Source organism: Thermobia domestica, chromosome 8, assembly GCF_964235325.1.
Source record: "Thermobia domestica chromosome 8, izTheDome1.hap1.1, whole genome shotgun sequence".
NCBI lineage: Eukaryota > Metazoa > Arthropoda > Insecta > Zygentoma > Lepismatidae > Thermobia > Thermobia domestica.
Window position 1 is genome coordinate 270,651,148 of NC_137461.1, and position 17,806 is coordinate 270,668,953.

General features: G+C 35.3%; 1 protein-coding gene across 2 annotated transcripts in view; it reads right to left on the reverse strand.

The window, feature by feature from the left end:
- Positions 1–11,903: 11,903 nt before the first annotated feature.
- Positions 11,904–17,806, reverse strand: part of Hacd1 (3-hydroxyacyl-CoA dehydratase 1) — a 71,426-nt gene continuing 65,523 nt past the window's right edge. For both annotated transcript variants that reach the window (XM_081769782.1, XM_081769781.1), the window contains exon 6: positions 11,904–16,033. In XM_081769782.1, the coding sequence (XP_081625908.1) occupies positions 15,954–16,033 (80 nt within the window). In that variant the 3' untranslated portion in view covers positions 11,904–15,953. The remainder of the gene's footprint in view (positions 16,034–17,806) is intronic.

The following is a 17,806-nucleotide window of genomic DNA, read 5'->3' on the forward strand; positions in this document are numbered from 1 at the left end:
TTTTATATATATATATATATATATATATATATATATATATATATATATATATATCAGTGGCGGCTGGTACTATATGTTGCATAGTTGTGCAACCGGATATTTTTTTAATACTAAAAATATTTTTAAGCGTTAAAGTAGTGTATCAGTAAAAAATAAACCTTTGCTCTTGAGCGCAAAACAGTATTGATGCATTTCTGAAAAAAGTCAATTAAAAAACGGAAAGAAAGAGAGAGATTTACCTTTCCAGTGGCAGCGAACGTTGCCACTGGAAGCAGTAACATTGAGCATATGGCAGCGAGCTCCTATCTCTTAACATGGGGAAGGTCAGCTTCTGCTTCTGTAAGTCAGCTTCTGTAAGTCTTCTTCTTCTGCTGGTCAGCTTCTGTAATAGTTACGAATTCCTCCGCTTAGCAGCGCTTGACTCAATTGATAGGGTGAGGAAGATACAGACGCGTGGAAGAAAGAAGTTATTCACAAAACATAAACTCGCAAAGAACAAATATAAGTGGTGGTAGCAGGGACGGATCCAGGCTGAAAGTTTGGGGGGGCGGTCGTTCGAAGTCAATAGATTTTATTTAACATTTATAATCCAAAGGTGAAAATTCTTGGGATAAGATTTATTTTTAAAAAAATCCTATTCTAGGGGGGGGGGGTCAATCGAGTCTCCAAGAAGAAAATGTCTTACTACTGGTCTAATTCCTACCTCTGTATCTTTCGTGCACATGCTTCTGTGTTCAATTTCCGGCGGAGAGCATAAATCATTCACTTCCAATACTCATCTGTCTTCTTTAGCCTAATTTGCTGGAATGTTAAACTATTTTTTTTTTTTTCATTTTCAAAGGAAAACATCTTAGATTTCATGCTTCTTTACAGACAAAAAAAATACGTGGTTCCTGAAAATGGACTTTTTGTTCCGTATATTTATACAAAGAAATGCTAACAAAATGTATATTGTCGGAGGAGAGAGATGTTTCTGGACCCTAAAGAAAATAAAGCGGAAAATATTTGCGGTAGCGGTGCTTTCTATTCAGAGAAACTTGGCGAGCAGCATTTCAGATTAGTCAATAAAGTCATAGGAAAATTCAATAAAGTCATAGAAAAATTTGAAGCCCGAAAGATCGAAGAAAGACTTTCCATTCTAAAATAATGCATAGTTTATATAATTAAATAATTTTGTTTAACTGTGTGCATGCAATTTTCTTGCTTTTTTTTTTTCTTCTTTTCGGATTAACGCCATCATTCATGGCTTACAGCACATACTATATTTTCGATTATCTTGTGTTCAATAACATGAGTGTAGAGGTTTTGTATATAAATAGTGTATAAACGTACATTGATAGTGGTTGTTTGAAAAAAAGGAAATAGCTTATATATTAAATTAATATTAGAGAAATAATTTAATCAATAATATACAAATAGAGGTTAAAAGACTTACCTCTTCATATTTCCTGAATATTTCTTGGATAAGACTCAAGAATGCTGGGGGAGGGGAACACTTGCGCGTACCTACATACCTTTGATATTGCAATATTGCAACCGGTGCTTGTAGAGACTACGTGCCGCTACTGATATATATATATATATATATATATATATATATATATATATATATATATATATATAAATACAAAAAGCGTGACATTCGTGAACAGGCATGAAACGATTATATTTATATATATATATATATATATATATATATATATATATATATATATATATACATATATATATATATATATATATATATATATATATATATATATATATATATATATATATATCGTTTCATGCCTGTTCACAAATGTCAAGCTTTTTGTATTCCTCACAAGAAGGATCCCATTAACATGATATTAATTTAACCTGCGTGATAATTTAATTGAAACTGAAACTTATTGAAAGAAAGCCGAAAAATTACAATAGCCACGTACTGTTAACAATGGTACATTAGAGGCACCACATGTACAGTTCCAATTAAGCAAAGGTATTAATATTGGAAGTTCCAATTAAACGAAGACATTATAGCTAAATTAAAACTAACACTATAAAAATATGACAATAGTATTATAGAACAGTATAAAATATTATTTAGCAACTCACTATCAAAAATAAAATAAATCTGGACCAATTTTAATTTTGCTTTTGCTACCATGCACGTTCCTTGCTAGATTTTAAAGAAAAGTGGCTGCTCCGCGCGCAGAGTTCCGCTTGACTATGTAAACACCCATTTGCTCAATGGCCCTATCCGCCTCGCGGAGCGCAGATAGGGCCACGCGGAGGTTCTTCCGCGCGACGATGTATGCACCCATAAGAACCAATGTAATAATCTTTCCACGCGGCACTCTGCGCGCGGAGCTCCGCTTGACAATGTAACGGGGCTAAAGGAAGAAACATTGACTTCTCTTGCAATTCGTAACATTGAAGTCGAGAAGAGTTTGGATTTGAACAATTAATAGAATAATTTGTTGTTATGAAAGCAAGGGCGTAAACGTTTAATGTAAGAATATATTTTCATAATAATTTAATGGTTTTGTTTTGGTAGTAAAACTATTAAACAATACTATATGTTCCACATACAAAGAATAGTAATGATATTTTTTTACACTATTTTTATCATTATAAACTTATATCAAAAAGGGGAGATGTGAGTTCAAGTGAATTTCTCCTGTTTGTGTTAAAAGAAAGTGTTACTTTTTAAGTGCAATAAATAAAACTTACAAATTTTGTGAACTGTCTTATTTTGAATCTTCTTTACTAATGAAGAGAAAGTGAAGGTATGAATATTTTCATAATATATTACGTCATAATACAGACTAAACAAATTTTAATCGAATTTTGCCAAGTACGGCATTGCGTCCAGTGATTAATTTATTCATATTCACTCTCACCTAAATGGCATTTTTTTTTCATCTCAAATGAATAATTTTCTATTAATAAAAATTCAAAACAATTTATTTTACTATGCCTTTCTTGGACAAAGGCACGAATAAAAGCGTGCCAATGACGTAAAATTAAAACTCGCCTATTACGTTGAGACGTTCCCTATATTCGCGAAACACAAAGTGGCGGGCGGCCGAATCGTGCCTAGGGGCGGCGCTATAGGTAAGTCCGCCACGACTGTGCAAATCCACTGAGGTGGTTAAAACAATCATTCCTTTTTGTTAAAAAGAAAAGTACTGAACAAAAGTATTGAAGGAATTAAAACACAACTTCAAATGTTTTGATGAATGAGAAAGTGGTTTGTTTTTATAAATGTGCAGTGAGACTTCGTGTAGGGCTAAATATTTTTTATTTAGATCGATTTTCGGATCGTGTGATTATTTTAAGGAAGGAGAGAAAATTTAAACCGGCACGAGGGAACTTCTACTTAACTTGGTTAGCATTGCTGTCGTAACTTAACCCTTATAGGATCTTGGCTTTTTGGGCTATTTTTTAGACTTTCAGTCAAGCAGCTACTGCATCGTCACTATTTACGCTAGGATCATGGTTCATACCTCATTCTCTTCAGAATAGAGCTGGCTTTCAAATGGTACCACTTGCATGCCCATACCATATACCAGGAGAGGGAAAATTGATGTCGAAGGGGAAATTTTGAGGGGGAAATTTTTTTGTCCAACTTTGGGCCCCCCTGGCCCCCCTGTGTGAACGTAGAGACCTCCAAAAAAATCTGATAAATAGTACTTGGTAAACTAAATGCGTGTACCAAATTTCAAGTTTCTATCTTGAATAGTAAAGGCGGAGAAATTTTATCAAAAATTCTCACAATGCCCCAAATTACCACAAAACACTATGATCTCAGGGAAAATATTTCCTGAGACATCCCTAATTACCCTAGGGACATGTGTCGCCCATATTCTCTTCTGAATAGAACTGCCTTTCAGGCGGTACCATTCACATGTCTCCATCATGTATCTAAGGCGGGAAATTCCAGAAAAAGGGTTTTTTGGTCTAAATTTCCCTTTTTTCAACTTTTAGCCCCTCTGGACCCCCCCTGTTTTAACGCAGAAATCTGAAAAAATCTGTTAAATGCTACTCGGTGGACTGAATGTTTGTGCACAATTTCAATCTTCTAGGTGCAAAAATAAGCGCGCCAAAAAAAAAAAATTCAGAAAATTCCCCATGTTACCCTATACAGAAGTATATTTTGAAAAAAATCACTGACGTCCCTAATTACCCTAGAATAATAATTTGATCGTCATTCTCTTCAGAATGGAACGGCCTTTCAGACGGTATGACTCACGTGTCTCCATCATGTATGTGAGGCGGGAAAATCATGAAAAACGGAATTTTTTGTCTAAAAATCCCTTTTTTCAGTTTTTTCCCCTTCTGGACACCCCCCTGTTTTAATGCAGATATGAAAAAAAATCTTGAGAAATACTACTAGATGGGCTGAATGTTTGTGCACAATTTCAATCTTCTAAGTGCAAAAGTAAGCCCGCCCAAAAAAATATACCCACCATGTCCCATTTTTCCCTATATAGAAGTATATTTTTCAAAAAATCCCTGAGACGTCCCTAATTACCCTAGGATAATAATTCGACCGTCATTCTCTTTAGAATGGAACTGTCTTTCAGACGGTATGACTCACGTGTCCCCATCATGTATGTGAGGCGAGAAAATCCTGAAAAACGGGATTTTTTGGGTAAAAATATCCCTTTTTTAAACCTTTCGCCCCTCTGGTTCCCCCCCCCCCTGTTTTAGCACTGACATCGGAACAAAAAATCTGGTAAATACTACTCGGTGGACTGAATGTTTGTGCAAAATTTTAATCTTCTATGTGAAAAAATAAGCCCGCCAAAAAATAATGAACATAGGCTTCATAAGGGAAAATTTCTATTTCAAAATTATGACGCCACCACCTCCTATGTCTGGACGCAGGACGGTGTGAAACCATACGTAATGTCTTCTACAAGGTATCTGGACTTGAAAAACAAAACAAACCGGACGAAAAAGCTCAAATAGAAGAGAAATAACGCAATGTACGATGAAAAATGCGTATCGTACAAAATGTACGATAAGATCCCCAAAGGGTTAAAGTAGAAATCTTTCCTGCCTTACCTAAAAATAATGTAAGTACAGTACAGACAAGCAGTAAAAATAATGTACTGCAAACCAATAGTTCGTTGTTCTCCTTTCCTAATCTTTTGAGGAGTGTTAAAAAAAATACAGCGGTTTATCAGTCAGCAAAAGAGTTCCTATGATTCAAAATGTTGTGAATAAAGAATGAACCAATTGAGAATACTTGAAGAGCATTGCCAGAACGAACTTAAAAAGATATTTTTTCGAAGTTTATGTGAAATTGATTCAATAACTGGTATTGGTATTGATGAACCAATACAATCTCTCTATGACTTACGGTTCCGGAAGCACGGGTCCTTAAATCTCCCGATATCGGGTGATTTTTGCCCAATATCTTAGGAACTGTATGAGTGACGCGAAAAATTCCATCACTTCTTTCGCCTAGTTTTTGATGCTTTATCGAATAGAAGGGTCAAAACTGAAAAATTAGCAAATAATACACACACACACACACATGCATATTGAATTCAGTAACGAACTTTTTATGTTCGTTGAATATTGAAATATTGGTCATAAATTAATTCAGGACATCTCACAGGACATTTTGAAAAAGGACAATTCTCTACTGCTGCGAAAAACAGTACGTCTGGTCACTCTAAACTACTGGAGTAAGAAAAAGTGCAAAAATTAAATATACTTAAAGGAATAAAAAATGACTTCAAAAGCGCGCTAAAAAGTAGAAAACAAGAAAAGCCCTTAAAAGCATTAAATAATAATAATAAAGTGCTTAAACAGAAAATAATTACATGAAAAATTGAAATTGAACCAAGCCAAAAAATTAGTGCTTAATATAAAATTAGTTCAGATGGTAATTTTATGAGGTGTTGTTTCAGTTTGCACAAATTTCAAAAATGTTTATAGAAAAATAATGAATTATTTTCTGCTTTTAAGGGCTTTATTATTATTATTTTCTGCGTTTCAGAGCTTTTATTATTTTCTGCTATTAGAGCTTTTATTATTTTCTACTTTTAAATGTTTTGATTGAAGTCGGTTAATATTGTTTTTTCCATATATATACGATACTACATGTAATATCTGTAAAAGTTTCGAGACAGAAAACACTTGATATACTATTTAATCAACATATGTGAATTCACGAGAATGTAGTCTTTCGAAATGAAGCCTTAATGTTCACTGTTCAATAATAACATTCCCTACATCTCTAGTAGGTTATTCTGTTTTACAATCTTGGAAAGGAAGTACGTCCCTGTATATGAAGGATATAAATATATACAGAGTGTATCAAAAAGATTCATCCACTTTTGCAAGTCTGTATTTCTGAAACTAATAAACATATACAAATATTTTTTTGTTTTGCATGACAGTGAAACTCAAAAAGTTTTTATTGCACCTGTTCATAGGTGTTCAATGTGTCCCCTATGAGATGCACGGCATATGTCCATGCGGTATTCAAATTCGTCCCAAACTGCAGCTAGCATGTCTTCAGTTACAGCTTCCACAGCTGCCGTTATGCGATGTCGCAGTTCATTTAATATGCTTGGTAACGGAGGCACATAAACGGAGTCTTTTATAAACCCCCACAAGAAATAATCACATACAGTAAGGTCAGGTGACCTTGGAAGCCAGTAATGTAACGCTGTATCATTTGGTCCAGTGCGACTGGTCCATCATTGTGGAATCGTTCGATTTAAAAATCGCCGCACTTTTCCATGCCAGTGTGGCGGTGCCCCATCCTGTTGGTAGATGAAATCTTTCGAATCAGTCTCCAACTGTGGGAAAAGATAGTACTCAAGCATATCAAGGTAGGTGATCCCCGTTACAGTGTTCTTGGTAAAGAAAACTGGACCGTACACCTTTTTTCGGGAAACTGCACAAAACACATTAACTTTTGGCGAGTCCCTCTCATGTTGTACAACATGTGGGTGTTCCGTTCCCCATATTCGCACATTATGGCGGTTCACATTTCCATTCAAATGGCATGTTGCCTCGTCACTAAACACTAAGCGTTGAACAAAACTGTCGTCCTCTGCAATCTTGCCAAGAATGAAATTACAAAACTCCATACGCCGTTCTTTGTCACCTTCACAAAGAGCTTGCAGTAGCTGAATTCTGTATGGTTTCATGTGTAAACGACGACGCAACACACGCCAGACGGACATCGAGGGCATGTTGAGCTGTCGAGCTGCACGACGAACGGATTTCTGCGGACTGCGTGTAAAACATTGACGGACGCGCTCAACGTCTGCGTCGGGGACTCGAGGACGTCCCGGTGATTTTCCCTTACACAAACAACCTGTTGTTTGGAATTGTTCATGCCATCGTCTAATGCTCTGTGCAGTAGGAGGAGCCACACCATACTCAGTACGAAAGTCACACTGAACAGTTATCACTGACTTACACTCCGCAAAACGTATTACACAAAACGCTTTCTGTTGTCCAGATGCCATTTTAACCAGAACCGTAGTGGGCGTTCACTCAAGCACACTGCTGCTACCTAGCGGAAACCATGTGCAACTAGAGATGTTCCTCTTTCCAACAATACGTTGTTCACTCACATCTCTGAAAAGACAGAATAGATATTATTGTTTAAAATCGGATGATTCTTTTTGATACACGCTGTGTATATATATACTTCGCTGTATATAATATACACGGTGTTCGGAAATAACACCAAAGAGCTTTGGGAATGAATCATTACAACGTGAAAAAAATTATAAGTCAACATGGATGCGTACATACATCAGTTTGAAGTTTAGCCTACTGAAAGTTGTCGGAACGTTATGAAAAGAATCATAACGTGAGAACGAAAAGTGTGAAGAAGTTCGGGTACATTTTTATATATATATAATCGCTTGGAGCGTAGATTCTATTATTGTAGCAGTGAGTATGGAATGTGTACCATTTTTTTTTTTTTTTTTTTTTTTTTTTTTTTTTTTTTTTTTTTTATAGTTCCTGATCTATCATGAATATTTATGATAACTCTGTTGCCACTCTTCTTTCACATTTGGTGGTACAGTAATGAAATCTGTGCTCAAAATGATTATGATATTTTGCCAATCTTGATGTAAGATTTTGTTCTGTACTCTTTATTTTATCGTTCCTACTAATTTCTGGCTAGCTACAGCTCCGAAATGATCCCTTGCACAGATATTAGTTTTTTTTCATTTTTTGATATGAAGATTCTTTCGGGAGTTTATTGCTAGTTGTTTCCGAAAACCTTGTATATAATCATTTTTGCGATAACTTTCAGAAAAAAAAAATCTGACTTTTATGCAATATGGTGAATAATTTTTCAAGTTGGCCAACCGTCTGTTCTACTTGCGGTTGTAATTGATCAACACGAGGAATTAACAAAAACAATGAATTTACATATCGTAAAAGGTTTCCAATTACTATCAACGAAGAGAGAGAACAGAATAACGTGCTAATCTTGCAGGGATTTAGTATGCTGAAATTAATTTTAACAGTGTGTAAATAAAGCTCACGTAATAATGTGTCTACATTGCACAAATAATATTTACTATTTATATTATTTATAAAATACAAACTAATACGAAGATGATAGAGGTAGTTACCCAGTCTTATATACAAGATTGTTCCAGGTTTTTGATAACGAATTCCATCGACAGGTAGCAGTAGGACGCGTGAACACGCGCGAGATGTTATTTTGGTACTTTGAGTGTGTTGATTTGCAGGGATGACAACTGTTGTGTGTGTGTGCGGTCCTATGACACTGAATATTATGTCTTTTGGGAAGCCTACATTTGTTCAGTTGAGTTGATTTTAACGTCCCTTCCAGCAGCAATGCTATGAGATGGGACCTACTGATTAACGTGGAATCGGAACCACATGTTCTCCCGCCGGGAATCGAAGCCGGGTCTCCTACGCCAAAGGCGCGTACGTTAACCGCTTAGCCACCAAGGAGCCCCCACATTTGTGCACTTTTCGACCTTGATTATACCAAGGTGACTAGGAAAGTTTTGAGACAGCCAAATGGGACACTTCAAGAATAAAGTTTTGCTTGGAGAAGAACTTTGTAAATGAAGTCGTTGAGTCTCGCGACGATCATGCCATATGACTTGGTGTAGCAAAATGACAGGAGTTACCATTTGCACCAGTCGTGGAGTTGGAAAGAAGGGATTTGCAAGCCATGATTCTGTACGAATTTGAATGTGGCTTCAATGAATCGAGAGTTGGGGGAAAAGTTAATACTGGAGAGTGCACCATCGCCTACAATAGGGTTTCGTTGGTTTTCAGAATTTAAACAGCGCTGAACCTCATTACAACACGAGGGGTGCAGTGCATGGCTATCACTAGCAGTCACAGAGGAAACCATTGATGTGGAGCAGATGGTTAGGGATGAACCGCGAGTGACATCAAGTGCGCCCTTGAGATTAGTGTTTCAACCATCCTGCATAAACATATGCGTGTGAGAAGGGGTTTCATCTCTGTGTGCGCCACAAAATTTGACTTAAAATCAAAAGCAGACCAGAGTAGACTGGTGTCAGGACATGCTTTAGAAATTTCGAAGTGGGGACTCTAGGAGGGTTTCAGACATTGTGATAGGTGATAAAACCTGGATTTACCAGTTTGACTCAGAGACAAAGCGCTAGTCATCTATTTGGATATCGGTTTCCCACTCCTGAAGATGCTCTTAACGCCTACAGAGAACAAATAGGTGCAATGCTTGAAACGCAGTTGCTCCAGTGCTTCCAGGATTGGTTTAGGGGGATGAGACGTTGTATGGAATGTTTGGGAGAACTGTTATAACAATTGAAATAAAAACGTGTGTACCCAGAGCTGCATGTCTCAAAACTTTTCAAGTGGCTCTCGTAGTTATATCGAAGTATGTAAATAGTGTATGACAAAATGTTCCCGTGTGTTGAAAAAGAAGTCTATATTTGACAATGCAGTGTTCAGCTGACCTATTTAAATACATAGAGACCTAGTTTCCGACAAACTTCAATGGAGCGAAAATGACACGTAACACTTGCTTTCACCCGTTGGGTCCCTCGCCGTGTGACCAGCCTAAGTGTTGTAAGGTAAGAACTCACCGAAAAGTCTTTGGAAAGCTTGTCAAAATAAAAATTTTCGTATAATCACACATTTTGCTTCTAGGTTGCAAACTGGATAGACAAAGAAGAGAAAGAAAGAAAAACACGAATTAATGTCGCAAGTGAAAAGGAATCGTTGAAGGGGGCAGACCACAACAGTGGATCTGCCACTGAGCACAATTGCTGGTGGCGTCACGATATTTCTTAAGCTCTTAAGGATGCCGAATTCGTTAACACAAACCTGAAACATTCTTCTATATTACGATCTATAATAATTTATGCCTTAAATTCTTTTATTTTCTGGAAGGTGACCATTTTTCAAACAACAGAAATCAATACAGACATGTTTCATTGTATATCATTGTTCTACTATAAAAGGAAAACAAAAATCTGCATTTACCGTTCAATAATTCTTTATTTACTAGTTGTTCTTATCGTCTTTCAGACTACAAAAAATGAATAAAAAAGACATACGTATTCTTTTTTTTAACAAAAGACTTACACATACAACAGTTTGTTCGTATTCAACTGTCAATTTTTGCTATTAAAACTTTCTATAATAATATCTATGATTTTACAGACATATCCTACAGCTCCTAAGACATTTCTTAGCTCTTCAGAAACTATTACAGTATGGCACTTTCGGACTATAATTCATGTACAACATCTTTTATATTTTACATTACCATAAACATTTCTTTCGCTATTACTGGAATCCATTTCTGTAAATGATATTTCAATTACATCAAGATCCATATGTATGATTCGTACATAAAATAATACTATTCAACTTTTGATTATAATCTCCATTCGTATTAAATTTGTACATACTTATCGAAGTGTGCTTTCACCCGAGAACAATTTATTTTATTAATATTTAAACTAATCAACTCAAGTCAATATGCGAACTTTTCTTGGCTTCCTCCCCCTCCCCCCTTTCATGTTTCTAGTCCACAGATAATTTAAGAATATGAATGTTTTAGAATTCTTTTCAAATTAGTGTTTCTGTGACATGTAAAATAAATAAAAGATTTCCCTATCATTAAGGGTGTCAAAATTGATTCATGTCATTTTAAATAGACGACTATTTTTTCCTGACAAATCAGGGCGTTATTTACACCCCCCCCCCCATAGGAATGAGGAAAATACAGGGTTAGCATAAATGATTCACTCGTTTTCAAAAAGGCTATATTTTCAAAAATATTACACGTACATGAAAGATATATAAAAGGAACCACAAACTCAGCAAGTCTGTACTGTGTACCAGCACGAGTCCATTATCTTTCCAATCGGGTGTGGCAATGTGGCAGTACGAGATTAGTACCTCTCGAAAACGGAAAGCAAGAAACAAGTTTTTGTGTGCTTGAATATGCCAGATGTATGTTTGTTAAAGCTGTGCAACGCACTTTCAGAAGTATGGAAAACAACCGCCTGTAAACCAAGCATTTTGCGGTCGTATCGGCAATTGAAGGACACTGGTAGCTTGTGTGAAGGGAGAAGCACCTGGCCTTCCAGATCTCGTGATTTAACGCCTTGTGACTTCTTCCTGTGGAGTACGTTAACGACCTTGTATATGTATCCCCACTACCGCAATCTTTAGTCGAGCTCAAAGAACGCATCAGTGCTGCAATGCAGGCAATTTACAGGACTATGCTACAAAACGTATGGAATAAGCTCGAGTATCGTCTAGACGTGTGTCGTGTCCCCCTTTGGTGCGCATATTGAACATTTGTAGAGGGTATATAAACTTAGTGAGTTTGTGGCTCTTGTCTACGTGTAATACTTTTGAAAATGTATCTTCTTTTTTTTAAAAAAATGAATGAATTATTTATGCTAGCCCTGTATATTAGAAAAGCAGGCATAGCCCGGCAAGAATGACTTGATCGCAGGAACAGTTACCTTTATGGCAAAAAATGCTGTAACAACCGATCGCATTACCACATGAGGAAAATAATAGCCAGAAGTGATTCATTCTCTATTCGCTGTTGTAAGTGGATGTCAATACAGTGTTGGAATTTAGCATCTACCTGGAATTTTAGCATCTTATATATCAAGTCATCGCTGTCGAGCTATATTGAAGCTGTACACCAGACCTACACAGCTGTACCGTTTATAAGGACACTGCATACAACCGGAAGCTCAGTAAAAAGTTTCTGGATCTTTAAAATAAATATATAAAATTTATTCCCATTAAAACTAATGGCGTTTTCGGTCGTTTATTCTTGTCGCGTACTTTATATTATATACGTACGTAAGTAATACGTACTTTATATTACGAAGATAAGAGAAACTGTCTTTGCAACGAAATTGCTGGTTCCCTCAAGTTATCATCCTACAGGTGCTCAACTTTGTTTGCGGCTTGTAACGATCTTGACCTAATGCTATTTCCAAATATTTACGTCACAATGAATTTCGGTTCTTCCTGGAAACACAACGAATTCCGGTTTTCAGCTTTGTGAACAGAATCGATTATGTCGAAAGGTATTTGAGTTATCTTTCCGAAGCATGCCAAATTCAAACGTTTATGTAGGTAACGGGACTAATTCCGATACCAAATAACAATCTTCGTATCTGTGAACCTTGAAAAACACACTTAATATTTACAATAAGAAATACAACAGGCTCTCACTAATTCGGCGGATATCAGATCACATTGAGCCGGATTACTGAAATCGCTGTATTACAGGCAAGTTACTTTCGCTAATCCGGCAGATATCTGTCGTCTAGTGACAGCATGGTCTCTCCATGGTCGCAAAGAGTTCACCACAAAATGCTCGATTACTGCATGGGCCGGAGAAACACACGACCAGCTTATAAAGACTGTACTGTATTCTGATGAGAATCAAACTCAAAATTTGCATTGTTTTTACAACTACGACTTTTCTTATTACTAACTAATTCATTTTTAACTACAGTAGTTTTCGCAATGCGCAAACAAAATGCATTTTAAACGTAACATAGCTCCAATAGTAAGTGGACGGCTTTAATTTAATTACATTCCATGCATGCAACTTCACTAATCTCTTAACACATTCTCAAGCTATAAAAACGATTACAAAAATAAGAATCAAATTACAGATCAGTTGAATGTTAGATTATAAATACGAGGCACATTCACAAAATAAGTGTACTAGAACCCTCGCGGGCAGAGGAAGTTTTTATTATTATTATTATTATAATGTTGGATACACTACCATATAGCTTAGCTCCTACCCTTTCCAGCGAGCCCAATCAGGCGTCAGTACGACCACAACTGTGGCCAAAGAAAGTCTCCCGTGAAAGATGTCGATCAAATCTGCCACCAAGTGCGAGATTCGCAGTGTTTTCCGTTATTTCGTTTGTGAAAGGAAAATCTTCGTCTGAAGTTTTTATGTCGAAGAAGTTATGAATCGTACGAGTGTTTAAATGGTGTCGTGAATTTAAAAACGGTCGTACTGATGTGCACGATAAGCAAAGGAGTGGAAAACCGTCAATTTTGACGGATTCGCTTAAGAAAAGTGGTGGTGACAGATTCCTTTGACCAAGGCATAAAAATATATATATATATCGTCTCACTAAGTGCATCGAGAGGGATGGCGACTACGTGGAAAAATAGTTTACATATGTATTGATATAACCATGTTTAAGTTCTGTTTTAAATATATATTTTTTTTTTTTTTTAACCTACAAAAATCTAGTACACTTATTTTCTGGATGTGACTCGTAAATAACATTATCAAGGCTTCCTTAGGAAGAATACACTCAAATCAAGACCAATACTACACTATACTTCTTGTCAAATCATCTAATCTATGGTCACTTCTAAATCAGCAAAATTTCTTTACGAAAATTTACCCTGCCCTTAAGTCAAACTTTGGATTAAGTGAAACATGTATTTTGCTCAACTTATGTAATTAACATGGTTGTAAATTCAATGATTTTTCACACACATTTTTCTTTACAAGTGATGAGCTCTGTTTCAGAAACTTATCTTCGTATTCTATCTGAGCCATCACTAATAAGCCTCATTTTATTATTTACAAATACAGGGTGCGGAAAAAGTCCCGGAACGGTCCAATATCTCGCGAAATATACAGATCAGCGAATCAAACAAAAGTACATGTTAAATAGTTTTGATAAAAACTACCCAATGATACCAAACGTAACCTCCTATCCCTTCTCATTGCACATTTGAATTCTCCAGAAAAAGGAACGGTCATTTGACCCAGAAATGAAAACAGGTGCCTTCAAGGATGGTGCTTGAATCGACACACAAAAAAGGGAATCATACTAAAACGTAATGAAAATGCGAATGCTGAGTTCCGTACTCTGTGGCCATACAGTTAGCATACCGGACTGCGGGGAAAGAGGTCCTCAGTTCGATTCCCGCGCAGAGTAACAGTTTTATGTGTATTTTTAAAGCCAAATAATGTGTTAATTCACACATTTTAACTTCGATAAAAAATTATGTATTTGTTCATAATTGATTAACTAGCAAGAAAATACAAATTGCGACAAAAATGTTTTGTTTTTGTTGTAAATAATCCTATCAACTCTAACCCTAATAACCCTATTTATAAAGCTAGTTTGCAAACTAATTATCGAAATTTGTATTGTATGTAATCTGAATAAGATACTAATTGCAGTTAAAACATATGGGCTTATTATTTGGGGAAATAAAAGAAAAGCAGGTGGCCTTAAGCGGGATCTAATTCAGAACCTCTGACTTAGCAGTCCAGTACGCTAACCGTATGGTTACCGAGTACGATACTAACAATTCGCATTTTCATAATGTTTTGGACCCCTCCTTTTTTGTGTGTGTGTATGTATGTCGATTCAAGCGCCATCAGTGAAGCCTCTGTTTCAATTCTGGGTAAAATCACTTTTCCTTTCTCTGGAGAATTCAAATGTGCAATAAGAAATGGGGGTTCCATTTAAAATTTTAGTCATTCCCCATACCCCCGAAGAGAGTGGATATAAGGGGTTGCGTTTCATATCACTGGATAGCTTTTTCAGAACCATTTAACGCGTGGTTTTGTTTGTTTTCTGATCTGTATATTTCGCGAGATATTGGACTGTTCCAGGACTTTTTCCGCACCCTGTATAGAGAAGTCGTGTACGTACCATATGTTTGCACAATTACACTACCTGTTTTGAGCTTGACAGATCATCTTAAATCACTCTGTTGATTGAAGATTATCAATAGTAAGATTCAGTATCAAAATCCAATGAATGTAACATATATTGTCACATATACAAATACTGCATTTCTCATTGATATTGAAAGTACTGTGCAAAATAGCGTAATTCCATGATGTAATTTGTTGCTTCGAAATCTTTTATACAAAACTTCAAACCACATTATTTTAGATATAGAATATCCTTGTAAGGCAAGTATTACCATAATACTTTGAGACTTACTATATTCACACATGAATTCTTCCGGAAATCTCTATGTACTTTCACATATTCTAATGAACCGCAGTAAATCAAAAAAATACATGACAAATGTACTAAAATGATTTGTAGAGCTACTTCAGGACAAGGAAAGATAAAATAACCATTTAATACTCTACCAAGAAAAATCTGAAATCCCTGCCAGATGAAACATGGAATGTTATTTAAAAAAAAAAAAAAAAAAAAAAGTTATACGATAACCACAACATATAACATTTTGTACGTTATAAACCATTAATATACCAATAACAACAACACAAGACTAGAAAAGTACAAAATCAATAACCTATGTAAATGCCCAATCAAAATAACACGTAGATATAAATAACATGTTACAATTACATAACATACCACACCATAACATAACAATATCATATACTTCTTGTACCACACTCGTAACAGAAGACCAACCACTACACTTTTCTTTTAGGCTGCTTTTTTACTAGCGTCTGCTCCCAGGATCTTCCTTCTCTGGTTCACCATGTGCATAAATAACTGTGGGAACACTGAAATACAAACAAGAGAGATTTTATAAATGAGTGGAGTTGAAAAATAAATACATTCTTTTACTTCATTATGCAGCTCTGAATTGATATTAAATATAAAGCTATTTTTGTGTGTGTTATACGTAAAGAAGGCAATATTTCATACCAGAATAAAGGAAAATGTTTTTATTCAGAAAGAATTATAGTGAAAAAAAGCTTGTCAATAGATAAAATTTTATCCGAAATGTTTTTAGAAGTCTAATATATTTTATTCCTATACGTGACTTGTATACAAGACTTATCAGTAGAGAACGGATGTAAGGCAAAATGCTTATTTTTCAATATTAAAGATCTGATCAAAAATAACGTTTTAAAGTTTATAGCGGGGTTATAGTTTCAATTTAAGTCAATTTTATTTTGCCTATTTCGCCCCTTCCTGCCTAAATAATTGCTTTAGTGTCTAATGTTGCCTATTCTATGCATTTTCATCAAAATAAGAATTTATTGGGGAATATATAATTTAGTATTTCAAGAAAGGAATCTGGCTCTTCCGAGAAATATAAATGCTGTTTGTAGTGATAAGATGCAGTAAACTTAAGACAGCTATGTGTACTGATAAGTGCTGTAAAACTTTGGACTGCTGTGTGTACTGATAAAGTGTATAGCATTTGGGCTGTTATGTGTAGTGATAAAGTACTGTGAAAAATGTATTTATCAAGTATACATGGAATACATGTTAAGCTTTGTTTTTATATATACAGGTATGTTTCTATATTCTTTGAACATTATCTATGACGAATTTATTTATTTTTTAATTGTACTGAGTATTTTATCTTCATTATGTCGAGTTACATTTTAGTGCCTATTTGCTTGCTACTTTTCAGATTTTTAATGCCTCAATATCCGGTATCTATTTATTAGTTATGATTTAGTTCATTGAAAAAAATTAAATGAAATGTAAGTTTTACGTCCAATGGTTATGCCGGCTAGGCTAAAGGAGACGGTGATGATGAGAAATGAAGATAATGGTGAATGAAGAAAATGGGAGGAAACGGGAGAATCCCGAGAAAACCCAGCCAGACAGTGTTTCTCCACCACAAAGTTTACTTGGCGCGAGCTGGGATCGAACCAAAGACCCTGCGAACTAGAGGCGAATGCTCTACCACTGAGCCATCGCGGCCCCTTATTTCATTGAAATAAATTGCATCTCCACGCAGTAGGTTTCAACATATATGCTACATTTACAGTTTGAGAGTCAAAATAAAAATAGCCAAAACTTGAAAAAAAATGTCACTGTTGTATAGTGATTATTCAAATTGACGGTGCTGAATATATGCACTTTTTTTTTTAGCTCATTGAGTTATATGGAGAATTATTTTTCTGTCTTCTTTGAAATAAACTGGAATAATTCTATTTATTTCTTCAAATTTAATTAAATAAGCCAATAAAATCATTTTGTGAAAATTATTTTTTTGTTTATAATTTTACTGAAGTTTATACGTAGTTCCAAAGACAGAATGAATTATTCAGATATAATTTTAATAATTAATAATCAAATTTAATTCAAGTAATGCTATATCTATCTATCTATATCTATATCTATATCTATATATATATATATATATATATATATATATATATATATATATATATTTGGTCTAGGAATTAATTCGTGCGGTTTTACAAAAGATGGCGTAACTAGCTTATTGTCCCATAGTTTCGTTGATCCAAACATGCGTTGAAAACTACTGTCATTGAGCATCTTGTTTAGTATATGTCAGTTGCTTGAAGCGG